At 47.0% G+C, this 26780-nt stretch overlaps 9 protein-coding genes across 9 annotated transcripts; 3 read left to right on the top strand and 6 right to left on the bottom strand.

The window, feature by feature from the left end:
• Positions 1–1314: 1314 nt before the first annotated feature.
• On the bottom strand, positions 1315–4140 carry FSST1_008094 (beta-glucosidase; the record flags this gene model as incomplete). The annotated part of the gene is made up of 4 exons (XM_083224942.1): positions 1315–3198; positions 3249–3337; positions 3386–3819; positions 3908–4140. 4 exons carry the CDS (start codon positions 4138–4140, stop codon positions 1315–1317), a joined length of 2640 nt encoding a protein of 879 aa, XP_083084055.1.
• Positions 4141–4673: 533 nt separating this feature from the next.
• On the bottom strand, positions 4674–6642 carry FSST1_008093 (MDR family MFS transporter; the record flags this gene model as incomplete). The annotated part of the gene is made up of 6 exons (XM_083224941.1): positions 4674–5439; positions 5490–5763; positions 5814–6191; positions 6246–6296; positions 6344–6567; positions 6620–6642. The coding sequence occupies 6 exons, from the start codon at positions 6640–6642 to the stop codon at positions 4674–4676; spliced, it is 1716 nt and encodes a 571-aa protein (XP_083084054.1).
• A 1558-nt stretch (positions 6643–8200) lies between these two features.
• On the top strand, positions 8201–9468 carry FSST1_008092 (uncharacterized protein; the record flags this gene model as incomplete). Its single annotated transcript, XM_083224940.1, has 7 exons — positions 8201–8366; positions 8423–8626; positions 8683–8725; positions 8772–8896; positions 8955–9020; positions 9075–9255; positions 9312–9468. 7 exons carry the CDS (start codon positions 8201–8203, stop codon positions 9466–9468), a joined length of 942 nt encoding a protein of 313 aa, XP_083084053.1.
• Positions 9469–9994: 526 nt separating this feature from the next.
• Positions 9995–10938, bottom strand: FSST1_008091 (CFEM domain-containing protein; the record flags this gene model as incomplete). The annotated part of the gene is made up of 4 exons (XM_083224939.1): positions 9995–10348; positions 10397–10590; positions 10642–10774; positions 10825–10938. The coding sequence occupies 4 exons, from the start codon at positions 10936–10938 to the stop codon at positions 9995–9997; spliced, it is 795 nt and encodes a 264-aa protein (XP_083084052.1).
• Positions 10939–12336: 1398 nt separating this feature from the next.
• Positions 12337–13050, top strand: FSST1_008090 (WSC domain-containing protein; the record flags this gene model as incomplete). Its single annotated transcript, XM_083224938.1, has 1 exon — positions 12337–13050. One exon carries the CDS (start codon positions 12337–12339, stop codon positions 13048–13050), a length of 714 nt encoding a protein of 237 aa, XP_083084051.1.
• A 519-nt stretch (positions 13051–13569) lies between these two features.
• Positions 13570–15350, bottom strand: FSST1_008089 (Alpha/Beta hydrolase protein; the record flags this gene model as incomplete). Its single annotated transcript, XM_083224937.1, has 4 exons — positions 13570–13707; positions 13763–14831; positions 14879–14920; positions 14971–15350. 4 exons carry the CDS (start codon positions 15348–15350, stop codon positions 13570–13572), a joined length of 1629 nt encoding a protein of 542 aa, XP_083084050.1.
• A 1905-nt stretch (positions 15351–17255) lies between these two features.
• FSST1_008088 (HET domain-containing protein) lies at positions 17256–19364 on the top strand (the record flags this gene model as incomplete). The annotated part of the gene is made up of 3 exons (XM_083224936.1): positions 17256–17574; positions 17620–18051; positions 18103–19364. The coding sequence occupies 3 exons, from the start codon at positions 17256–17258 to the stop codon at positions 19362–19364; spliced, it is 2013 nt and encodes a 670-aa protein (XP_083084049.1).
• Positions 19365–19783: 419 nt separating this feature from the next.
• FSST1_008087 (uncharacterized protein) lies at positions 19784–20219 on the bottom strand (the record flags this gene model as incomplete). Its single annotated transcript, XM_083224935.1, has 2 exons — positions 19784–19811; positions 19876–20219. The coding sequence occupies 2 exons, from the start codon at positions 20217–20219 to the stop codon at positions 19784–19786; spliced, it is 372 nt and encodes a 123-aa protein (XP_083084048.1).
• A 2670-nt stretch (positions 20220–22889) lies between these two features.
• FSST1_008086 (FAD dependent oxidoreductase-domain-containing protein) lies at positions 22890–24587 on the bottom strand (the record flags this gene model as incomplete). The annotated part of the gene is made up of 1 exon (XM_083224934.1): positions 22890–24587. The coding sequence occupies one exon, from the start codon at positions 24585–24587 to the stop codon at positions 22890–22892; it is 1698 nt and encodes a 565-aa protein (XP_083084047.1).
• Positions 24588–26780: the final 2193 nt, after the last annotated feature.

Genomic DNA, 26780 nt, shown 5'->3' with positions numbered 1-26780 from the left:
ATCTTGCTGACACTTTTCTCGTTATTGTATCGAATTGAGGCTGCAGTTACTGCAGATCAAAATGCAAGTCCCTTCGTATATACCCTGCTCGTGGCGCAACGTGTGCTTTTTTTGGGTAACAAGACTGGCCAAGGAAATACTTGCACGTTCACTGAAGGTTCTCGCCCGACAGAGATCAACTTGGCGCTGACTCCACTGAAATTACCCCTGGTCCTCTTGATCGGCCCAGACCGACTTGAGTTAGAGGGACCGTTGATTCGCTAGACTAGCCTGGATTATCACGAGGGCTGTCTGGAAGATAACCTACCCAGGCAGCCAGGTACGTCTAGAACAGAGAAGGAGAGTGAGATGGAACGACTGTCGTTTCCCTTTAACCGACATACCGGTGAGCCTGTGCCGTACAAGGAAACGAAAGCGAGAATACCACTTTACCTACAGTACCAAGACCAATATTTATCCCCAATAAGGAGAGCAGTCCTGTGCCTCATTTCGTCAAGTTCCGAAAAGACCACAACGCCATCAATTTCGACCTTGTGCGACCGTTCCAACTCAAAAGTCGCGCTACGGATGATTTACGATAACCAGGCTGCCAGGGGGCCCAAGTGGCGTTCTGGTCACAGGGGTTAGTCAACTCCTACTGAAGATACAGAGTACCAACCCATGTGATTTTTGTCTGATGAGTTCCCGATCTTCCGATTAGTTAATTGTTAGTGTCTTCGATAGACCGTGTTGAAAAGTCATTCCCCCGCGCGGTAATTAATGCACCTGTAATTATCTCTTGTCTCAAGGAACAGGCGGAATCCACTAAAATAGCTTTCTTTTCCTTTTCTTTTTTTGTAAGAATCATATTTTGCGGATCTCACCTGCGGTTTACGTTTCAAAATGCTCCTGATTGCACAATTAGTCATGACAAGACAGGGTGTACCCCTGAGCCCGTCACAATTCCACCTGGTCCATCATTTACTTCATGTCTAACTTTGACCTGACCTAACCAAATCAAAACTTACGCGGTTTCTACGTCAGGCCGACAAGGTAATAAGAATGCACTACAATAGCAGCTGTGCCGTGAAAAGGGGTGTGGTAAAAAGCTGCATGCACAACTCAGGGGAATTGCATATTTCTAGTTCTCCTGTCAGCGTTAAATGTTGTCGTGATTGGTTAAGCCGTACAGCATCTGCATACGCATCACAGCCCGTCATGAATGAAGATCGTCAATGGCGTTCTGGGTTTCAAACACAGCTAGCCTGACTTGCTGCAGTGGCGTTCAGCTCATGTTAAATTGAAGATCTATCCGTAAATGAATGGGAAACAAGATCAATCGTATGATACAGGTCCCTCAACATCGTCGTCGCAACTCAGATCATCGGTATAGCAGACAACGTCCAGGGCATCGCTCGCACCTCCCAACCAGACCCGATACTCTCCATCCGGTTTAGGCACGAGCCAATCTTGCGCCTCAACATCCCAAACACTCAGGTCTTTCCTTGTCAAAGTCAATTGCACAGTCTCACTCTCTCCTGGCTCGATGATCCCCGTCTTCTCAAAATCACGAAGTTGGATGACGGGAGTCTCGTATCCGGCACTCTCCGGAAATTGGACGTAGGCCTGAACAGAAGCTTTTCCAGCGAATTTAGCGCCTGAGTTAGTGACTCGTACTGAGATGGTATAAGCTTCGTCCCAGAGCGCTGGATTTCCGCCTTGCGCGCCACCTGCACGTGGAATAGCCGTCTTCTGCTTAGTCGAGTAACCATCTGGGTAAGGGTATTTGGATTTTCCAGCTGCTTCAACGGCCTTCTTTGCATCAGACTCTGAAAGCCAAGAATAAAGGTAGCGCCAAACTGTCTTGAAGTTGCTTGGCATGATGGCCTCTTTGTAATCGGGAATATCCTGGGAATATTCCAGGACGTCACCTTTCGCTGACCTTTTGGGAGGGTATTGGGTTAGTGTAGTGATTTTCTTGATGGTCGCGTTCGAGTACGTGAAGTTGGTGTAGCTGAGACCGTGACCAAAAGCGTAGCGAGGTCGAATCTTCTCTTTGTTGAGCCAACGATAGTCAATGTATAAACCTTCAGAATAGGTATCTGGTGGTGGATCGGTGAAGCCAGAGTCAATAAGTTTCACAACACTCTCGGGCATGTCATCCTCCTTCTTGGTGATGCTGTATGGTAGATGTCCACAGGGAGATGCATCACCAAACAGAATATTCGTTAGAGACTTGCCAGCTTCTTGTCCAGGAAGATGGGCAACGAGAATTGCTTTGACCGAGGGCAAGTCATGCCACTGTTCAAGCAGGACAGGTCCGACAGTATGTATCACCACAACAACATTCTTGTATTTCCCAGCCGCAGCTTTGATGAGAGCGTCTCCGCCATGCCACACGTTCAATTTATCAGCGTCCCGATCGCCATGGTTACCTTCGACCGTGTATGTGTTCTCGCCCGCATCCGAAGTCACGAAAACAATTGCAACGTCATCGTCAGTCGCACTCGGGACAGAAGGGAATTTATCGGTGTTGTAGAATGCGACATCATTAGCCTCTTTCTTGATGGCGCCGATGGGATCGTCCAAGTACATGTAGTCGACAGTCCCAGATCCCCAGCCTTGACCCAACGTGCCTTTGTTGCAGTTTCGATCGGCACAAGCATTAGCACCATCGGGATTGGTCTGGGCACCTGTACCAAAAACCTTTAGAGGGATTTTTTTGCTGAGTGGCAGAAGGTTGTTATCGTTCTTGAGCATAGTGATGGCTTCCTGTGCGACTTGTCGGGCAATCACGTCGTGATCATCTTGCACCTGGACGAATTTATTGACGACTCCCGTCGGTGAGTTGGGCCACGCTCCAGGGTACAGAGGGCCTACAGCATCATATGTGTTGGTGTCGAAGCTTAATTTGGGAAAGTCTTGGTCTTGTCCAAACTTGTACCAAGTCGCGACGATACGAGTGGCCATATCGTTAAGTCTTTCCATGGGGACTGATCCGTTGAGTGTGGCGCGGGTCATTTCGTACATCCATAGTGATCTACCAAGAAGCGGGATGACTGGGTCACCGGGCATGCTCATATCCATACCCGCAATGGCCGATGCGACGCCAGTGATTTGAGAAAGCCAGTCAGTCATGACGAAGCCTTGAAATCCAAGCTCGTCTTTGAGTAATGCATTAATGAGATATGAATGTTCACTGGACATCGTGCCGTTAACCTAATCATAATGAGTCATTGCTTGGGTACTGATAAATAGTTATAACTTACTCGATTGTAAGCAGTCATTGTTGCTCCTACACCCGTTCGAACAGCTTCGGCAAAAGGCCAAAGGTAGAGCTCATGCATAGTTCGATCGTCTGGGTATAATTAGACAATGGTTGATGATGAGGTGAGTGATAGCTTACCGATATTTGCAGAATATGCTGGAGATACAACATCGGTGGTCTGTCTTCTGTACATTTCCTGCTCGTTCCCGATGAGATGCTTGATAGTCGAGATAACGCCCTGTTCCTGAACACCTTTGATGGTCTCTCGAGCACCAATGGCTTGGATAGCTGGGTCAGAGCCAAAACCCTCCCAGTTACGTCCGCCCTTGGGCTTTCGGCCGATAGGACCAACGGAGGGACCAAGCCAAATATTCACACCCTTCCCGCGCGCTTCCTTTCCGATCGCTACGCCGCGCTCGTAAATCAGCTTCTTATCAAAGGTCGCCCCAGCAGTGATTCCATCAGGGAACACGGTGACGTTGTCAGCTTGCCGTACACCATTGGCTGCATCGTTCAGACACAGCTGAGGGAAACCAACACGATCAGCAGATCCGGAATTACCATTGCAGGGACTATGTTGTCAGCAAGGCCTGAGAGAAGGACAAGGTTCCGTACCCTATGTCGCGTTAGTAGCTTGTCTCTTATCGGTTCTTTTCTGACATACCCATAAAGATTCCTGTACCAGATGTGATGTTGGTCTTCTCAGCCAACGTCATAGAATCAACGAGCTTCTTAGCTTTGGCATAACTGTCTGCCCAATCTTCTACCCATCCACCATAAGGTGCTGGGTAATATGGTGCAGCGATGAAGCCATCTGAGCCCTTTGCTAGTGCGCCTGAGCCCAGGATGGCAAAGTTAACCAGAGTGATAGCAGCTACTTTGACTATAGTCATTTTCGCAGTGAATGATGACTTGGCCTATAGCACAAATACTGACCAGAGAAAGGAAGGCTGCATTGATATACACCCCAAATGTTCTGTCTACGATTTCACGTGTTCAAGTTTAACCGAAAGTAGTCTCCTATTCAATTCGTGACTATCGCCGAACGTTAAAGTGGTCATGCGCGCTGGCGCTGCATCTAGTGCGTTGATTTCCAGGGCCGAATCTTGCTTTTTACCAATCGTTGCCTTTTTCGGCGTGCAGGCTTCGATCGTTTGGGCCTGAGACTGCCGAAGAGGGTATACTGGTCCGTCCAGTGCAACCTGGGACAAATGCGGAGATGATGATCTTCGCATCTGATGATCTCCCCCAAGAGGTTCAGCTGAGTAGGACAAAGCCCAATTGGCTCATAATTATAATGCCGGCGCGATATTATGAAATTGAATAGAAACAATCACAGGGAATGCATGTTCTTAACCGCCATTACAACGTTGGATTGACTCTTATCTATGACATGCTATATTCGTGGGCTGATATAACCGCTCGGTTAAATCTCTCGAGTTCTCAATTCTGCTTCAATTCCCCTCTCTTTCTTAGACTTTATCTTCCGTCTTTCCATTCCGATGCTCGCCAAGAATGCGACACCAGCGAGCGACGTCGACACAACGAACGCGTTAGACACACCATACCGGAAAGCATCCCTTGCGTAGGAAAGCCTTTCGCCTGAGACAATATGTTCCAAGTCAATGCCACCTGCAGCAGTGACAGCTTCAACGTCAATCTCGCTGATTTCTTTCAGCCTTTGACGAAGCGAATTCTGGAACACATTCTGAGAAATAGAGAGCCCCACAGATCCCCCAAGCGCTTGAGATATAATGACCAAAACTGTCCCTAGAGGAATGTCTGCAGTACTCAAAACCACCTGAACAGCAAAAATGGGAATCTGAATAGCTATACCAAACCCCGCACCTGCAAGGACCTCAAAGCCAAACCATTGGGACAATGGTGTGCTCTGATCAATAGTGCATAGCAGTCCTGCACCAGTGGTGAAGATAGCCGAGCCCATCCACATGAAAGGAATATAGTACCCAAGCCATGTGATAACGGAGCCGATTATAAGAGTCGCAACAGTAGTCGTCACTCCATGCGGGAGGATGTTTATACCTGACATCTGAGGGTCCACACCTTTGACTGCTTGGAAGTAGAAGGGCAAATGGTACGTCTGCGTAGTCATTGCGCCTTGGTAGAGGGCAGAGAACATGCATCCGAGAAGGACTGATCGTTGAGAAACAATACGAGGTTTGATCAAAGCTCTATTAATTGTCAGCCATTGTTGGAATCAGCCCTGCTCTGGGTGGCTTACGCTTCACCTTGTCGTATTTGGATATACGTAAAAAGAGTAAGAAGCAGACTAAATCCTAGGAAGCATCCCCAGACACGCGAATCAGACCATGGATAAACAGAACCACCATTCTGTAGTGCTAGAAATAAGCAAACAAGAGTTCCTGCAAGAAGGACAGCGCTCTTGAGTCCTAGGCCGAGGACCTTTTCTTTCAAGGGCTTATCCTTGTCTGGCGCTTCACCAAGAGACAACGGGTAGTACAAGATGATGATGGCAGCCATCAAAGCACCCAGTGCTTATAGAAAATTAGACACCATTTCGTAAGGATGATAGGAGTTCACTCACGTAGATTTATCCAAAAACAAAATCTCCAAGTCAGCTGCTTGGAATGGGTGAAAACACCACCGAGTGAGGGACCGATGACCGAAGATATACCATACATACTTGACACGATTGACAAAAGCAACGGACGCTTTCTCATCTCAACAATCCTGGATATAATGATCATGGCACCACAAAACACGCCTGCAGCACCAAGTCCAGCTATGGCCCTGCCGATGATGAACACTGTTGAACTCGGCGCCGTGGCGCAGAGTATAGAACCTGCCTCAAATATTACCGACGATGCTAAATAAACCCATTTCAAATTCCAGTAGGTGTATATCTTGCCAAACGTCGGCTGGGCAGAAAGTTGGGTCAGAAGGTAAGCTGATGCGTACCAGGCTGGGGAGAGTGAGGTCAGAAATGGTACTTTGTTGGTGATAAATGCTTACTAACCGACATCACCAAGACTGTCGAACTTGCTTGTTATGTTTGGGATTGCAGTTGCTTTGACTGGTAAGCTGAAGGTGTAGTATTTGGAACTCGAGGCCTACCAATGATGCTGTTGTCCAAGGAAATCATCAATACACCGACCATCAATGAGAGGGTCATGAGAACCAGTGACAGACCATGAAGATATCCATCATATTCTTGTTGTATCTGAGTGTCGACTGTATCTTCATGAGCGGCAGACTCACGCGCAGATACCAGTTTCGGTTTCTCCGCTGGGATGCTGTTTCCATCGAGTTTCATTGTCGGCGAGACTGCCTTGTTCCACCTGAAGACTCATTAATATCACCATCTCTTCGCCTCTAATGATAATCACTAACATTGGCTCTTGCTCTAAATTCATGGTAGTGTCTTTGACGACTGTAGGTCAGGAAGGTCTGATATCTGATTGCTTCAACTACTGGCACAATCTTCGAGTTTCTGGGGCATCTTAAGTAACTCTAGATGGTTCGTTCTTGACATAGTGCGCCATGTGAAGCTCTGTTGGCGAAGACTGCACACCATGTAATACCAACCTCATGAGGCTTGCATCGAGCTTTTAGGCTATTCTGCTTGGCGGCACACTCACACTCGCACTCGCACTAGTGTCCTTATAATAAATCAGATAATTGGAAATACGATATGTTAAACACTACATACAGTGAAGTGTATTCGAGTTTTGCAACTTCTGGGCATGTTGGTCACGATGATCCTCAACCTGCACAGATCGTAATGCTGAAATTGAGGTGCTATGCTGTGGCCGATTCACATCGACTTTTAATTACTTATAAATGTTACAGTTCTATGAATTATCCTAAGTCTGACTACGAGCACGTGCTGTCAGACAAAAGTCTTACGGCAGATTCAATGTCTCACCATCACGACCCATTCGGAAGGGAAAAAGACTGCTTTTCGGTGATAGAATCAGTAATGTGATCAACTACATTTAACCATCCATGGCTTATCCTGTAAGATCTATGGGTATGCGAAACATGTATAATTGTTGATCAGTCAAACACTCTGGCGGCAGGGACAGTTCACTGCCCAACTGTACAAGAGATTGGTCAACGCAAGTAATCAGAGCATGAATTTGTCAGCGAATGATAACGTTGAAAATTGGCGGCATTATAAACGGCGTTGTCCTCAACAATCCATAGCATTCGATGCGAAATTTCCGATTGACCATACTGAATGGCTGGTTCCAGCCCCAACACTCTGCTGGATTCTGAAAGTTCTCGGCCGTGGCAATGCCATTGATTCCCTGCTATTGGCTTGGGTGATGATAACAAAACGCAATGTGGCCATTTTGAGCTACCAGCCATCGAGTTAACCTTTGTCGCTGATCGACCGAGGCGGAAAGGGTTGGCAACGGCTTCTCGAACTGCCTTACAGGTCAGACAAAGTCGGGCGTACTCGGAGATGGACTCGCTCCACTGAGTTTCGGTGCTTCATGCAAGCATGAGATACTGCGTTATTTTGATTCTGTGTTAGCTGTTTGACTTGAGAAGATACTGTATCAATATGGCATCGAGAAATTTGCAAAGGCGACAGACTACATTATTTCGCAAAACAACCACGCATGCGTTTACTTGAATCATTTTAAATACATAGAAATCTATTTGCTCTTGATCGACCTCGGCGTACAGCAGCAGCATTCACTTTATTAAAGTAGGTTATAAACTCGTTTAGTTATCGCCACGTCGAATGAGATGGGGCAACGTAACAAGAACACCAGAGATGGCTTGAACAGCATCTCAAATCAGTACACCAGCCTTCAGCCCAAACCAAGCATGATGACAGAATTTTGGGGGCCTCCCAATGAACTCTAAACCGTTATGGATACTTAAGAACACACAATCTCCGCCTTTCACTTGTAAACTGACACATCAAGTTCCCGTCAACCAACAGCAAATTCATCCACCATGCGCTTCATCAAACTCGCAAGCATCCTTGCTATCGCAAGTCCTGTACTTGGCAAACTTGACAAGCCCGTTCTGTGCCCCTGTGTGGACTTCAACCACGTCGACGACGACCTGTTCGAAGCTCTTCCACAGACACCGCACACTCTCACCAAGTGGCCATGGGGAAGTATGCATATCTCTATGGGTAAACGTCTTATGAACTGTGATTGACATCATGAACAGAGCTGCCTAAGCAATGCAAAGTCCTGGCTGAACAGGAAGGTCTGAATGCCTATGACATGGAGGTCTACGATGTTCTTTATGAGGACTGTCCCCAGCCTTGGGTCATCTGTCAGCATCACAAATCGCCGAATCCTGTAAAAGACATGGCCGACAACTTTGGTCGCCTCCCTATCGGCTTACGAAACTACATTCGAATTCAATTCGGTCAGTTGTTTGTTTTCTGCACTACGTCTGACAGTATGTATTGATATCTCGTTTAGCGGCTCCGATGTTGAAAAACACGATGATCGGCGCTTGCACGACGTAAGTACAGATTCGAGTAATGTGGTGTTTATTTCTGACCTCCCAGCTATCCTCGGGGAGATGTGATATACTACGGCAATACTACCGAAAGGCTTCAGGACTGGGTTCACGAGGCTGTCCATGGCGTCGATTACTACCTTGGTCACAAGAAGTATGGCAAGATGTTCTCAGGTGTGTATCGCAGACTGTATTCATTGCAAGATGGTAGATAACTGACTCCCCTTTTTAGACACAGATTTATTTATCAACGAGTTCAACAAGGATGACTTTGTCAGCGATGATTATGCCAAACTTTGTGGGTTCATCCGTATAAAGCGTCATGAATGCATTGCTAAATGACGAATTCCAGCATATCGCGAAGCTTTTGCCCAGATGGGTGTACTTGCCACGATCGAGAAGTTCTTACCCGGAAGAATGGCTTCTTTCCAATCCAATTGGAACATCCTTTCTCACCAATTTGCTGCTGTGTCTACCTTTTTGGACGAGACCTTGTCACTCGACGGTACATGTGATCGGGTGGATAAAGATTAGTAGGTCACTTCACAAGTTAGCTGTCTTCTAGATAACAGTTACTAATCATCAATAGCGAGGTTGTTTGTATGGGACCTGCAGCAGGTTGTGAAAGTCCACCGAGTGCGAAACTGAGGAGACAGGATAACAAAGCGAAAGAGAAGGACGGTAGCGCGCCGTTAACTGGCAAGGTTCTCGACACCTGCGAGGGTCAATACGACAAGCCGCTCTAAATTGTCTCATCTTGAAATTATGTTCTTCCTTTGTCCATTCGGGCCTCGAGGACTATTGCTTCTCGCCTGTAATGATAGAGATAAGCTAGAACCATAATTCGTCCAAGTAACAATGAAAAGGGAAAGAGATCCCACTATCCAACAGAGAGATGCATCTTTTGCGCGAAGATTCTTAAGCTATGACTTGGCTCTCAATTACTTACTCAACAGGAGGCACAACACTTCTTCCCATGCTTAGAAGCCATGGCAGGGTTAGATACTTGTTAGGGAGCTGAACTCTGTGGATTATTCTGTGGCATGCGAACAGAAGTGGGAGGTTTGCACAACACGTATCCATATGTCTCGTAGTGGCACGCATCTGGCATTCATCTTGCTAAAACTGGTGTTATTATTGGGAGGGTGTGCAATCTATTCTAGCATTATTTGAAGATCTTCTACCAAGAAAATTATTCTCCCGTGTGCCCTCGATGGCATACCCTGACCATAGGTTCCAGACATTTCCAAACCAGATAGCCCGACACTCCTTTTACATGAGGAGGAACATGACCGCTACAGAGGCCAAGCCAACAGAGGCCATGGCAGCCTTGGTCACTCCAGAGCCGGAGTCAGTAACAGTAGCAGGCTTGGTCGACGTAGCTGTGGTGCTAGTAGCGGAGGCCTTGGTGTTGGACTCGGCAGCGCCTGCTGTGGGAATGCTTCTCTTCTTGAACTCATCAGAGACGGTCACAACGACAGTAGTGGGCTCGGCGACGGCTACAGGCTCAGCGACGGCTACAGGCTCAGCGACGGCGACGGCAGTGGACTCGGCGACAGGTTCGGCGACTACAGTGGACTCGGCGACAGGCTCGGCGGCGGTAGCTGGGGAGTGGACGCTGCTCTTCTATTACTCGTTAGAGGTTGCGGGTGAAGTAGGAGCACATCAACTTACGATACTCCTAGGGGTCTCCAAGGCCCAGTCAGAGTCGGAAATGAAGGTGGGCGAGGCAGACCAGGCAGGGGGAGTTGCGGGAAGAGAGGGGAGCACCGTTCCGTTCAGGGCCTTCAAATCCGAATCGTAGACCCCATCAGCGACGTACATAGAACTCTTGGGGTCACAGCGAGTGATACCCCAGATATAGCCATCTATAGCACATCAACAAGCTGCACTTATCATATGTCGACGAATTCACATACTTGGCAAGTCTTCCCTTGCGCACGTCTTCAAGACGCAATCCTTCCAGGGGGTAAAGAAACCCCAACCACAGTAGCATTCCTGAAGATTGGGATCACATCCCTGCGTTTTGACAGCGTAATCAACACAGGTGATCTGCGCCGTGTGAGTTAGTAAAATTTCTTTTGTCTTTAATGGAAACTTACACCGCATTCAGGAACCCATTCGAGGGCATTACCGTCACCACCTGAAAAGCCAGTACCGCCGGTGGCAGTGACAGTGGCAGTGGCGGCAAGAGCCATGGTAGCGGAGGTTTTCATCTTGAACGTGTTTGTTTGTGGTTGGTTGTAGAGAAGAGAAGAGGAGTGATCGATACAGTTGATGTTCTGGGGAAGATCTTTTCCAAGGAGACATGGACCATTGACAGACTCTTATAGTCCAGCCAAAAGTCTAATTCTGGCATGGTTTATGGGATTTCATATTTTGAATTTAATTATCGGTGAATTCTCATTTGGCAGTAGAGTCGATACTTTCAACTTGAAGCATAATCCAAGTTAAAATTTAATACATTGCAGACGTCCTGCCTGGCTTAGGCACGATATGACGATAGGTTTCCATTTACTGGAGCATCTGCAACTCTATCTACTAGACTTTGCAATTTCTCTGATAGGGAGGGATATTGCATACTATTTGCCATAGAGTAACTGGGAGTTACTTTGTCAATGGTGGATATAAAATGTTCTTTTTAAATTCCTGAAAAGACTTTATTAATAAAAACGACAGCATGTATCTTCTTAACACACATTCTAACTGCCAGTCTTGGATATATATTACATCCAATGCTTCTCATATAGATGAGTGAGTGCCATGCATACATAGTAGGTAGTCGGAAAGATGAAAAAAAGAAAAAAAGACAATCACAGATTGACCGTGGTGGTAAACGAATAGAAGAGGAAAAAGAAAAGGTTTTGCGGTTTATGTGGATCGAACACATGACCTTCAGATATCGTATGATTGAAGTTTTACTTCAGTCTGACGCTCTCCCAACTGAGCTAAACCCGCCAGCCAATGAGGTAGATAGGGGTTGAGTCTACTAAATAATCTCAGGTACCTATTGATAGAAATCCTATAATAATCTTTTACCTCTTTTTCAAGCCATCTGGCATTCGACATTCACAAAGGCCACAGGCTTTAGGTGCTCTACTACTACCCTGCCAATACTTCCTGCTCCGGGTGGTGTCGAAAGACGATCAAGTGTGAGTGGGTTGTATTGTTAGACTCCTTGAAATCCGTAGAGGAATAAACACATTTACCCTGCAGTACCGAAACCAGGGAGCAGGTTCTAGGTCAGCTTCGTGATCAGACAAGCGTGTTTGTTTTGTTTAGGGACTTTCCGAGCGGGAATATTAGGAAATTAGTCTTGTTTTTTTCTCCAACCTCTTATACGTTGTTGTCCTCCTTGTTTTCTTTTTGACATGTCAAATCCGCCATGCTTCCTACTTTCTCTCGTTGCTTCAGCCATTCTTGGCAGAGTCATCAGCCCAAATCCTTCGTTTCAGACAGACAATCCATCGGCAGCGGGCCCTTTGTGATTGGCACTATAGAGATTAATTTAATTGCCCCCGCTTCTAGGCTGAAGGATCAAAGATTTATAAAACTAGCACTGGTGCCTTGACTTACCATCATCCGTAAACTGAAATTTTACAACAACTTTCATCATGGCAGTTACCAAATTTGGACTCCTTGCCTTTCTCGCAGTGAGCATCGTTCAAGTCAGTGGCAAATCTACCATACAGCCGCCTGCCAGAAATGCCGTGCTCAACCAGGCGACGTCGCAAGGATGCTTCAGCACTCTCCCATCAGAGGCGGGTGTCGTCCAGGATAGAACTTTCATGTCAACTGGCCAGTGCTTTAGCTACTGCCAGAAAGAGAAGAAGAGTGTTGCTGTCCTTCATGCAACCAAGTGCTACTGTTCGGAGACCTATCCGGCTAAACCATCGCTGGTGGATGATGATCAATGCAACCTTGGCTGCCCAGGATATCCTCGAGAAGCCTGCGGTGGCATGAACCCGGATGCCTACAGCGTGTACAACACAGGCATTGATTTGAACCCAGTGTACGATACAGATGAAGGCAAGAACGACGACTCGTCCACTACTGGTTCTGGTACAACAACCCAGGATGTAAAAACAACCTCGGTTTCAACCAGGGTCCCCGACACTACCACCGACGTTACCTCAGAGACCGAAACTTCAGAGATCAGCACACCCACAGTTCGTGCTGAAGAGACTTCACAGGTCGCGCCCGTGGTAAGTGAAAATACTGCTGCCGCGACCCCCAGCGCTTCTGCCTCGTCTGTTCCAGAAAACGCCTCGCCGCGGCTCTCCAACCCTATTGGCAATATTGTCAGAATGATTACACGTCTACTTTGAGACGTAGCTCGATATATAGAGGTTTCATTCTTCGAAACAGCGTCATGATGATAAAGAGAGAACTTGGGTATCGAATTGTGGGATCTTACCTGATGATGGTCGCATTTATTCTGGGACGTTTTGTATTTACGATGTACAAGTTTTATAGATAGGGTAGGGAAATACTATGCAATGATTTGTCCACGGGTTTAACAATTAACATACAAATAGGCAAAGAGTCGGTTTCTAGAACGCCCTTGTCAAATTGTTCTTCTGATCCATCCATTGTTGTCTGGGCGGGCGGGCAGGTCACAGTGAGCTAGGCGCCCTGGAGAAATCGACTTTCCAGGCCTCTTCAGTGGATCTCCTCGCTAACCTTCTTGACCCCCCAAAATATTTAGGGCATCGAGCGCTTGCTTTTCAACTGGTACCTATGCAAGGATGGTAGGACACATTGTCAAATAAACCGAAATTGCTTCATTAACTATATACTGTCCAGTAGATCCATGTCCAAGCAGTAATAGTATATACCTCTGTCCTTTATGAACGAGACAGAGCATACTCAAACGCTCCCTCCTTCGGCTTACAAGTCGCGCCAACTTCGGGAAGAGTGCCATCAATAAAGTAGGATGAGATGGCCTTGAGAAGACAATCGGATGAATGCGAAGTGACACCATGCTGTGGAACGAAGTTAGCTCATCTCTTTCAGAAAGAGTCAATAGGAAAAACTTACACCAACGCCCTCATTCACCAACACACGGCTGTCTCTGAACCGGGAGGATACCTGGTATGCATGACTGAGAGAAGTGATAGGATCATATGCATTGTTGACAACGAGAACCGGGAAGCTCGTTTTAATGTTACGGAGACTGTTGGTATCAACGCCTTCTGCGGCATCAAATTTCCAAGCACCGCATGCCATGTAGTCAGACGCGATGGCATCGCCAAAGCTACTCTCTGCAAGATGCGCCTGGTACAGGGAGTAAAGGTCCTCCGGTGTCTTGACTCGGAGGGAAGTCTCAGAGCATGCGATTCCCTGGAAAGAATTCTTACCCAGGTTCCACTCCGATGTGTCCTCTTTGTACAAGCTCAGGGCCTTCTTGTAGTCCCCTTCAAATGCATATGAGAGAAGCTCCGCCACAGTTGAGTAGTTGAAAGGGCTGGAAAGAAGATTCATGATGGCATTTTTCAGCGCCTTCAAAATAGAGTTGCCAGCGTAAGGATAATCGGCGGATGACAGACCCTCTGGAAGGTCAGTCATGCCTTTCAGCTTCTGGAAGAGATCAACCGTCGCGTCGCGCAAGTCTTCAACTGTGGTTTTGCTTCCAGAATAGTTGGCCAGACGGCAAACTTCAGTATCAAGCTCAACACATTCGGTGAAGAGGTGCACCAAGGACTTCTCGGCGTCTTTGGGACCTCCAATACCGGTTGAGGTAAAGTATGCATCTGCTAGAGAGTTGGAGTCAAGCAGAAGGCGCTCAATGCGATCAGGGAATAAGGACGCAGCGACTTGTCCGAGGATAGTGCCGTAAGAAATGCCCCAGAATCTTAATTTGCCGTCCTCTCCGAGAGCATCGACGATCTTCATCATGTCTCTTGCGGTGAAAGCAGTGCTGAGGAAGCGGCCATTCTCTTGCTGGGTCTCGTAGCAGGCCTCGGCGACTTTCTGAATGGACTCCCAGGCTTCATTCTTGACGTATTCCCAGAGATCAGCCTGAGGCATAGCATCGATGCTCCTGCGAGACTTTGTGGTGGTTGTGGTGTTGACATCACACGCAAATGGGATGGTTCTGCCTGTGCCACTTCAACGTGTTGGAAGCTAGCTCGTGTAGTGGTCTGTCTTGCTTACCGAGGGTCGAATGAGATGATGTTGTGATGGCCACCGAGGATGCTAGGAATGTATTAGCTTCAGTAGTTAATACAAATAAGATGCAGACTCACTCGCGAAAGTCTTGTCCGAGATACGCAAGCGTCTCGAGACCCGAGATTCCAGGACCACCTGGGTTCCAGAACACACTGCCCTTGAAAGGTTCTTTGGTAGCGTTATACCGGAGTAGTTGAAGCTCAACCGTCTTTTCAGAGCTTGGGTTGGTATAGTCGAAAGGGACCTCAATGGTCGCGCAATCACCAGGTTTGAGCAACTCCTCAGGAAGATCCAAGTCGCAAGGAGCCCATTTCAGGGTTGAAGCATCCTGGGCCAGCGAAACGCGGGAAAACAGAAGCTGTGACGTGCCAAGAAGGAGCGGCGCCAAACGATCATAGATCATCTTCATATTGGCGACGGAAAATCCAAGAATGATGGTCTGTCTGAACGGCAGCATGTTGCAGTACCCGGTGATGTTTTATGCTTCTGGTAACGAAAACCGGAGCGGGCCGTCGGACGGTCAGATAAAAGTCATGTGGGGGTGGTGAAGGAGGGATGTTGATCCCAGCGGGGGCATGTAGTTTCGGGAGATGGTCAAAGAGGCATGTTTTCTCACTCAGCGTCAGTCAGCCTTGTACCACTTGAGGTAGAGTTATAGAGCAGTGGATATCTTTCTCGAGTCATTGTCACCATGAAATCGATCGTTCTCGGGACGTTATATACATAGTACATATCAATTGATACTAGAGCATCTCAGCATTCTATCCCCCATGGAAGCCTCTGCCGGTCTTTTACAACAAAACATCGTCACTCCTCGGCTTCTTGCTTGAGCCGCAGACGGGATCTAACGGGAGACTTTGCTGTGCCGTATGACGACAGCAACCGTACCTGAGATTTTCAACAATTACGCTAATTTTAATCAAGGGAGAATACAGGATCCTTCATGACACCATTCTCAGAGAGTAAGAGTATGCTGTTGGCCCGCTGTGAGATTAGCGCTCGTTAGTGGACAGCAACCTTGGCTGTCTGCCCAACTCGATATCGGGCCACCACGTTCCGCATCGAGGTAACTAATACGTACAGAGTATGACCCCACTAATTGCATGGGTGCAAGGTGCCCGGGAAAGAGGTATGTATGTGCACTTTCTGTAGTAAGTACGTACTAGAAAAAAGAAGACACGGCACTCAGTCAAGCTGAATCTTGTTGCAAGAGCAAAAAGATGAGGTTGCGGTTTATGTGGATCGAACACATGACCTTCAGATATCGAATGATTGAAGTTGACTTCAGTCTGACGCTCTCCCAACTGAGCTAAACCCGCTGACTAATGAATTGTGATAACCAGTCTCTTGTCCGTCTCAATAACCTATCTCAATGATTCGCGGTTACTAAGTCAGGCCAGACCAACTGCATTGTTCAAGCGCTGGGTTTCCAATCAAACAATTATACTGGTTCACTCACAATCAATGGTTCACAATCGATGGTTCACAATCGATGGATGTGACTTGGACTCATGACAAGTCCTGGAGGGCCACTCAGTAACTCTCCTGTATCTTTGAGCCTGATATCACGAGTTCCCTGTCATACACACTCAGTCTGGCTTGGGTCTGTCATACATCCATAGATCTTTTAGGACTTTGCTGAGACATACAGATTCATTCTTGGTACACCTTTAAAGATCTAGTGTGAATTTACATATCGAAATACAGTGTATAGTGCCTGCTGCACCCAGGATTGAACCCAGCACTACAACCCGGACACCGATTGTTACTCCCCAGATACTCAGTGATAGAGAGTTCCCGAGAACAGTTACCGCACAAAACTGCTAGCTCTTGACGCTCCGACTTGGGCCAGGTCTTTGAAACATGCCCTGCCAGCTCGTCATGGCAACTTATGCAGGCGTAATATTCCATGCAACATTTATGCCGAATGGCAATGATATCCAGTTCCGAGTGCCAGTGATCGCATTGAAGCTTTGGACGAGTGTTTACTCCGTGAACAGTCGGCCGACTTGGCGTGTTTGAGTCTGGTAGTTGGACGGGTTGAGGCATTTATCTGATGTGGTTGTAGAAAGTCGTTTAGTTTGCTGTTGCGGCGCTGATCAAGAAGAAAGACTACCTGATTTCGTACGTAAACTATGGCAAAATTTCTTCACCTCAATAATTGGATCACTCTGCAGTCATGGGCTGCCTAGGTGTGTAAGATTTCGACCTTTATGATGGTTAGAGATATGAAAGTCGAAGGATTAATATTAATCCACAAAGCATCAGCAGCTCAGTAGACCCCGCAATATGGACAGACATGATCAACGGTCTTACTTGTCACATACATTGCTCTCAACTGCTCGTTATCTAATAAGTTTCCATGGCACCAAAGCTTCTATCTCTCCTTCCGAGATTTTCTTCTGCTCCTTCGAATGACATTTGCCCTAATTGCAAGAACTTAGCTCCAGAAATCTCGGAATCGGCTACTCGTATTGAGATCCCACTCTCGAAGATACAAAAGCCATACGTCGGATGTGCGCACTGCAAACTGCTCCATACCATCTATAATCGCTATAATATTAGCGTTGATTGCACCGGAATCATTGTCGACTGTACTTGGAACAAACCAGTAATTCTCAAGTTTAAAGACACGCTGAATGACCATTTTGCATCGTGGCACTTACTTTACAAGCCTCAAGGTGCCCTCTAATCCAGAGTGTAAGAAAGCAGCGCTGATCTTATAGGGGCCACTATTTCATCATGGCCTGGCCTTGGTGGGCCAGGAGAAAGTCTTGGTCACCTCGGATCTGGGCCCAGCCTCAAGTTCCTGCGAGATCGTATGAATGAGTGTCTGGATGCGTCCGACGACAGTCATGCTGCATGCAACCAGGCAGTGGGCAATCCATTGCCTAAAAGAGTCTTGGATGTCCGTGAGGATAAGGTAATACTTTGTAATACGGCTGACCAGTCTGGAAACTACTGTGCGCTATCTTACCGATGGGGACCACCTGAGGAGACCTTACGGACCACAGACAGCAACATCGATTCCATGATGAGCGGGATAGAGCTTTCATCATTGCCTGGTCTACTTCGAGACGCCGTATCCCTGACACGTCAGCTAAATGTTCCATATCTCTGGATTGATGCTCTTTGTATCATCCAAGGAAATAAGCAAGGTGGGTTACATGTTTTCATGGAATGACCTTCACCTCTAACTTTGAGACAAGATTGGGAGGCCGAGGCACCAAAGATGGGGGAATATTATAAAAATGCCATCCTGACGATAGCTGCTTCGTTGGCGAACCAAGTATCGGAGAATTTTCTCGTGCCAAGAGAAGAGATTCCTCAAGAGCGAGTGTCAAACTTGGATTTCACCAACTCCGATGGAACTACATCACAGGTAATAGTGCGACGAATTCCCGACTACGCTGGAATTCCCCTGGTCGCAAACTCCCCACTCTCCACAAGAGCGTGGACATGGCAAGAGAATGTCTTGTCAACCCGCATCGCCCATTTCTCCAAAACTGAAATCATCTGGGAATGTCGATCGCAGCAAGCGTTTGAGAATGGTGCCAAGCTTGAGTGCTCCGTCGGTCTGGCATATCGATACGCAAGAGCAGGTGATGATCTGGAATATTATTGGAAAGCCCTCGTAACAGATTACTCTAAACGAGAGCTTACGTACGAAAGCGATAGGCTTCCTGCTATCAGCAGCGTTGCTTCGCATTTTAGCACACTGGTTCCTGGCCGGTATCTTGCAGGTGTTTGGGAACAGTGGCTGTTCTCTGACATGGCGTGGTGGCCATCTTGGGGCGTTGAGAACAAATTTCCACCGATGTCCAAGACGCGGAGTGAGATGCCAAGTTGGTCTTGGGCATCGATCACTGGTCAGGTTCACTTTGCTCTCGAGACATGCGTGAACAGCGACAAACTTTCTGCCGTCAAGTTTATTCATGGAGACTGTGCCTCAACTAGCCGTAATAACTTTATGCAACCCAAAGGGAATTCATCCATTGTTGTTGAGGCGCCAGTATGTCTGGCCGACGTGTCCAGCACTGACGTTCTTAGCATCAGCCACTACGAAATCAACGAGAAGGAATATACTTGGGGAGTGGAGAATGTCCTTAAAAACAGACGAAAGAAGTCCGGCATGTTTCACCCTGACACGGTTTTGCTACCAGATGGTCAGGTCACTACAAGTCAGGGGATATTTACCAGCGTTCGAAGATCACGAAAAGACGAGGTCACTAGTCTGACTGCCTTGAAGGCAACGGTCTTTTGTCTTCACTTGGGCGGGGGACGATATCCCGAGCTGCCTAACCAAACAATATCGTCCATACCTCGCTACAGATATAACCAATTTTGGTTGGTTCTTTCGCCTGTGAAGGAGCAGGAAGGTCAGTATATAAGCTTGAGGCGCCTGGGACTACTTAGTCATGGGTCACAAACCATAATGCGGGCCAAGACGAGTCGTATAAGACTGGTCTAGGATTCTCTATGCTGCCGTTTCCTGTTATCGTTCCAAACATAGTTTGTATTAAGTGGCTGAGTTTCAGTCTGGACTCGAGTATCATGACTAAGAATGAGAACCTGCACTCCCGATATAGTTAGAGCGAATTTTTGAACGGCTAAAAGATAAGCATTTGGCTGGCAATATATTTAGTAAACTCTGGTGTATCTTCTCGTCCTTGCACTTCTTCTTATTGACATATTGTAGATGCATAGTGGCCCCATAGGTACACAATACGGTGCTTCACTGTTAACTTCACAAGTGAATTAAGTACTATTTGCCAGTCCTCCTATATCCGCCGCTCCTTCTCTATCCTTCGACTTGCGTATAAGGATCCATTTTATAGAAAATTGAATCATTCATTCTTCTATACTGAGATGTACTTATACCATCATTTCTTAACAACGGCCCTCGTTAGGGTCAGCACTACAAAAATATCGTCAGTCAGCCTTCTCAATCAATTTTGAAGCTAGTAGAAATAGAAACTAACCTGAACTCCCAACCGGAGCTTGTGTGGTAACCTCCGCGGGAGCAGTCATAAATATCCTTTCGGAACTCTTTGACACAGTCATCGTCGCCTAGGTCGAAGCCGCTTTGAGTATTGCCATTTCGAATGGAAAATTCTAGCTTGACGCCATTACCGTACTGGACACACTTATACTTCGTCTGTCCAGGCTGGAAGAAGCCGGTGAAAGCACCCCTACGGCACTCGTTCTCAGCCTCGCTGAGCATAACGTGGTAGGCACCGGGCCAGTTGATGCCACTTCCGTGGCAAGCAGCGGAGGCAGAGCCTGCTAGGAGGACGAGAGAGGCTAAAGCGGAGGTGAAGTGCATCTTGAGGTAGGTGTTGAGTTGTCGTGGTGTTAGAATGTGGAATAAGAGTTGGTGATGCTGTGATGCCAAAGATGAAAGTTTACAAAGGCATAAGGTCTGTATTTATACCTAGAGTCTGGAATAGAACTCTCCAAGCCTCGGTTATGCTCCCATCACTGCCATCTACAAAACGGTCGAGGTAGTCCGTTTAACTACTAGGATTGCAATCCTTCTTAGTTGACTTGCGCTTTATATCGAATCATAGATCTCCTATGGGCCTCTTGCTAACTGCCTAAATTGAGGCTCTGAATGGCACATTCCTAAAACGACACGTTTGAATATGGTTGGTGGATCTTGAGAGCATGGGAAGGATCTCTGCCCATGAGTTGTGGACCTCATCCTTCAGGGACTCCATGTCCAAATGCAGAAAACTACACCACCGGACTGTCTGTATTATATTTCACGTAAGTTATAATATCAACATAGAACTGTGATACTGACGCCAATACATAGTTATTATCTAGAGCTACTTGTATAACACATCGCCTTATGCGCCTACCTACATTCATGCGGTGAAATATGATAATTCATGAAGAAGAGCCATGTCATATCATAACCCTAGCCGAACTCCATAAACCCACAAGGGCTTGCATTTACGAGGCTTGCCTGCAGATACCGCAGCGGCCCGCCCTTCATTGTATTGACTCTATTCCGTATTTTACCCAGTAAAAAGACCTATAAGTCTTTAGGCGGCACGGGGCAATTACTGCATCTGTTTTCAACTCCTTCGTTGTTAAATGCTCCCAGGAATTTGAGGGTCGAGCTGCTGAGGCTGGTCTAGATCAGTTTCACGCAACAGTAACATGCATATACGCGCCAAACCCTCGCAAGCGATAAAAGGAATGGTTTTAATTTAGATAACTGTATTCATGTACCTGCCATGGCGAGTTTTTTCCATCTTACCCATACCTATCGTCACGATCCACCAACACCCTGTGTTCTACTCAACCTAACTGGCGGCCCCTGTGACCGGAGCCCACATGTATTTGTAGGCCTGGGCATGTGACAGTCCATCTCCATACTTGTCAATTAGGTCTCCGGTATCCGAGAATGTAACTTCTCTCCACTCCATCCTTCGGTGTGGCAATGTAATATAGCATGTACATAAGTTCCAAGTAGACAACCTCGGTATCTCTGAGGGGCGAGGATGAACAGATCCAGGCAGAAGTTTCGTCATAAAAATAAAACCAATGTTTCAGCGGTAGAAACTTACATCCTCGAGATACGTCGAATGCTTGATTGAAGGAATAGATATGGAAAGTAGTTTTTTATTAAGGAATACCTTCAGCGTTGTTTATTTTGGCGAGGTCGCCGCTTTTGTAGGCTATTAAGATATAAAATAACACTTACCAATGTGTCTTCATGTCGAGGCTACTCGTTAACTTCTAGGCAGTATGTTGGTTAACATAGGCCGCAGTGTATTGCATCCTGATGAGAACCTATACCATAATAAAAGGACATGCACGAGCCTCATGCAACTATACACCAGAGGCCTTTTTTTCAGTACGACCCTATAAAAGCCTAAATACAACTGTGAGTTTGTATGAGTACGATATGAGTCAGCAGTTCCATTTGAGTACAGAAATCCGATATCTTCAAAAGCAGACACTGTTTCAAGCCTTGAAAGGCATGACACATAACAAGTCAAGATCGATTGCAAGGACCGAGTAATAGAAAAGATTGATAACAGAAATATTAGGTACATTTATCGTAAAAATGGGTATTAGTAGTACCCTGATGCATATCTCGTTTGTTAATGATAGATCGAGAACTATCCGTAGTTTTAGTACAATTGCCGATTTAGTCTATAATAGTATTCATTAGCAGAATTCATAATTTTTAAACTGATGTGGATGATTGGAATTACATCTAGGGGAACCGAGTCATGCTGATCACTGTTGGGCTGTCAGGTATGGACATCGGGGCGAGCTTGACTGATCGAAAGGAAGCTAGTTGTCTGTTCTCGCCGTTCCAAACATTGTCTGGTCTACGCTTTCGATCGGGAGCCAGTGAGCACAGAGGTTGATTAGAACTCGAATCTTCGCTTCTATGCTACGTAAAAAAGCAGGCTGCTATTCGTACTTTATTACCCTCGTGCTGAAGTTAAAAGGTTTCCAAAGACAAAGGGTCCAGCGCCTATGTCGTGCCTGATTTACCCACTTCCCAAAACTATTATTCTTGTAACTGGTGTTTAAAATTCACTGAACCAGATTCTTGATCTCTGCATAGATTATGCACAATCGACTCATACCCAGTCATCAGCCACGATTTTGCGCCTTTCTAATACAGTAGATTTGACCGATATTAATTTCAATTTTCAACTTGCCACTCACCAATGTCAATTGCTAATTTCGATCTTCAAGCCACACCGACTTACCCCTCCACTTACGCTCTCACTTACAGGTGTTCGGTAATTGACGCCGACTAGTTTCACGGGACTTAGGCGAGTAACAAGCTACATCATCGTCAGTGGCGTAGTTTAAATATGACGATACAGGGAGTGGCGTTCAACAAATCAGAAGCAGCGAGTGAGCATCAAATTACAAGTTGCGAGAAGCACCGATTACGAGAAAACTTCAAATAAATTAATTAAATAATTGTGGTATCATAAACTTTGCAAAACAAAAGACCCTATAGCACCTGCTTATCCGCCTTGAGTCTAGCGATCAATGTGGGAAGATCCACGTTCTGAACACTGACACCCTGGTCAATGGCAAGACATGCCGCAGTGGCAGCACTCTGGCCAAGAACCATGTATGTAGGCTCCATACGAATAGCAGAGTAAGCAATATGAGTTGCACTCATGGTAACAGGGTTGAGGAAGTTTGATGCATCCTCCGACTTGGGGCAGATAGTCTGGTAGGGAATATTGAAGGGGCCAGGCGTAGCGATGTGCACTTTACCCTCGTCGCGCAGCTTTCCATCGACAACGACACGCTCAACTTGGTGCACGTCGAGGGAGTAGGCGCCTTTGCCGACGCTGTTGTTGGGGCGTGCAGGGGGGGACTGGATGTCGCTTTGGCGCATGGTATAGCCACCGTTCATACGACGACCTTCTCGAATGTAGATCTCGTAGGGCCAGTTGTTGTTATTGATCCATTCGTCCTTGGCATACCCCCATTCGCCGATACGGGAGCGCAGGCCTTGAGGGATGCGCGGGTGGTTGGCCATTGTCCAAAAGAAACCTTGAGTATAAGACTTGTGTTGCTCATAAACCTGTCGACGTCTCTGATAAGACCACGTAGCGTAGTTACCGTTGTCTTCAAAGCTCTCGCCGATAAGATCAGTGCTGACGTGGCTCTGAGCATTGGAATCGGTCTTGATATTGGGCATGAGTTGGCTGGTGAAAGGAGTTCCTGTGTAGCCTGACTCAAAGTACCGCAGGAGCAACTCATATTGAGCTTCGCGGTAGTCGGCAGGCTTGGTGAACGGGATTCTGTTACTGGTTTGCTTGGTAAGACTCATACGGAAGTTGTATGACTGAAGACGGAAATCATCGCCTTGGCCTTGAAGGGCGGCAGCGTTTTTGATCACTCGCCCGACACCTTCAATAAGACCGCTGCTTGGATCGCCCTTCTTCTTGTAGGGGTCAACCTTGGAGAGTTGCTCGAGGGCACCGAGGCGAAAGCCAGCAACTGATTCACTGTAGTCACCGGTGCTCTCGCGACCTGTTCGCCAGGAGATGCCAGCTGCTTCCATGAGGTCACCTTCATAGCTAGCATCGATGAACATCTTGCCCTGGAAGACATCTCCGTTCAGTGTCTTGAAAGAAGAAATCTGTCCATTCTTCTTGACCACACTTCCCGCTGACCTGTCAATAGCTCGGTTGCGGAAAATGGGAATCTTGCCATCTTTCATCCACTTCTCGAGAATATACTCAGCCACCTTTGGCTCAAAGGTCCACTGAACTTTCTTGCTCTCATCGATAGCAGGGCCAGGCTGAGCGCCGATTCTTCGGCCCAAGTAGCTCGATCGTGTCTCTTGGTTCCAGGAGCTGCTCTGTTGGTAATGGGAGTAAACCTTTCCATAAAATTCTCTCGCAATACCACCAATGGAGTTCCCGTTCTTGGAGTCTGTCCAGCCAAGGCCTGATGTTGTGAGGCCGCCCAGCGTGCTGCCGGGGAAGACAATCGCCACTGTCTTCTTCATGCGTTTTGTTTGCACGGCTGCTGCAATCGCGGCGACTGTGTTTCCGTAGATGACCACATCGTACTTTCCAGGTACATCTGCTCTCTCATGCGGTGCGGCGGTAGCATTTAGCATGAGATACGACGCCATCCAAATGGTGCCGATTAGGAGGAAGAGGCGGTTCCGGAAGAGAGCTGCCATGATTATTAACGGAGGAAGATGGTTTTGCTACTCTAGCGGAGGGCAATGGGGAGGGCGGTAGATAAATAAGGTATTAAAGTAAATGGGTGGCTTGCAGGCTGGCCCTTGAAAGAACCCACGGACGAGCAAAGTTCGAGATAGAGAGAACAATGGCTTTGTGGAGGGGCGGCTACAGAGACATGGCTTGCGGAAGCTCGCGCCGGGTAGTGGAGTAGGTTTGAATGCCAAATGGTGTGTGTAGAAAGGACTGCTTGTGCGTTTTGGTCGCGAGGACCTCGTATTTTAAGAGATAGGAAATATTGTAATTTGGAGCGGAAGGGGTGTTATGCTGGGGTAGTTCTAGAACGCTGGGCAAAGGAGGGCTGCATTTCTGAACGTGGTGCTGTGCCGGACCAGGAGGAAAAGGCAGCTATACCATATTGAAGTGACATGCCGCGACTTGGGAGTCAGATATTCATGGCATTGTTTCTCTCACAAGGAATAATGGATGGCTATGCAAGGTTGTGCAAGCATCACCACATCCTTCATTCCCTTTACGTCAAGCACCACGAACTATTGACAACACTATCGGGACACAGACAAAAACGTAGGGAAAAAAGAAGGCGGATCTTTACTTACAGTGACCAAGAAGCTTGAAAGGGTGTACCCAGATGGACGAGGGTCTGTGTGTTTGAGCTTCTAAATCGAGGTCTGTCCTGGTAAATTGGCTACCTCGAAGTCTTCGTATCAAGGCCTGAATAGATGAGCTACCACTGCTCATTGTGCGTGTGGGTTTCAAAGAGTCTGGACCCTTAACTAAGATAGGAAAGGACCGACTTATAGGGTCTGTCAGGGGTAAGAAGTGAGAGGTGATCTGTGCTTGCTAGTAGGGAAAGGCAAGACCAAAGACGATGGGGGGTGACAATGGAAACGTCGTTAAAGATCTCGGCCCTGGATATCTGTACAATACAGTAAGAAATGGATCAGAGGGGCATCCACGGGACCCGGAATTTCAACTGGTGCGCGCTAAATTGATGCAAATTTACCCCTGTATTTCTCTCAGATCTTGGCCTAAACTCGATTCGTTCAAGAACGCATTCCTTATCCAGGACAGGAACAATGCCACCTCGTAAAAAAAGGTACCCTCATTTGCTTTTTTCCCCTATCTCTTACAGTCTTCAGTTTTAATTCTATTTAAAAACAAGATGAGTTTTAAGCAGAGACTTCATCCTTTAAAAGTCATGATATCCAACACCTTTATCCACTCTCTCTGTGGATCACTTCGCTTCCAACGTTGTGTCTTGGCAAGCTACCGAGTAGAAGAACATCATCCAGGATTTATTCCTTCTTGAGGCCTCGCCTCGCGCTTTGGTCATCTTACACCCCATGCTTCCGCTGTCGCCGTTGAAGACTACCTAAAGTCCTGAATTGAAGCAAAGTCCAAGTCCAATTCCAGCTGCCAATCCGGCTGACCATTACTTGGCTCAGCCAATTGGAGCTGTCTAGCACCCAATAGCGCATTTGTTACTGTCAATGGTTTGTTCAGTTGGTGCTACAATTCTCCAGTCATCATACCATCCATACAACGCTCGGTTTAGCCGAGGCTGTTCTAGAGCAACTGTCCCCATTCCTTAGCGATTTAAGCTTAAGAAATGAAGCAAGACATAGATCGCCATTTTCCCTCGTTCTCATTAGCCCATTCGGCCGATCATTTTCAGCTCCAATGCCAATAGTTTATTTAAACCTTGGCTTTCAGCTATTTTGCTCACTCCGTCACAGATCGCCATCGATGCCCTGACCACGGCCGAGGCAATTTGCTGGCTTACCTTGAGCTCCTGGCCAAAAGTGTAAAGGATCGTCTCATCGCGCGTCGTGGTTTTGTTAGCCCTGCATATCACGTTTCTAATGTGAAGTACTCTTCATTGGCCTTATCAAATGCCCTAAATCATATAGCTCCAAGGCTCTGACGTGTCACAACCTCATGCATTGTGCATTACCAATCGCAACAGCCATCACATCTTACAATACCAGCCTATTTAAGAGTATGCAGCCTTCCATTCCTTATTGGGTTAGCCTTTCCAGAGCACTTAAATTGGACGAGTTGCGGTTTGTGTACCCTCAAGGCACAGCAATCGAGACCCTGACCCGGCCGAGGATCATCGGAGACTCGGTCAATCATCATATATAGCGGCTAAGCTCAAGAAGGTTTACAAT

This window comes from Fusarium sambucinum, chromosome II (genome assembly GCF_050947815.1).
Source record: "Fusarium sambucinum isolate potato_lamoka chromosome II, whole genome shotgun sequence".
Lineage (NCBI taxonomy): Eukaryota > Fungi > Ascomycota > Sordariomycetes > Hypocreales > Nectriaceae > Fusarium > Fusarium sambucinum.
This window is presented reverse-complemented; position numbering and strand designations above follow the sequence as displayed.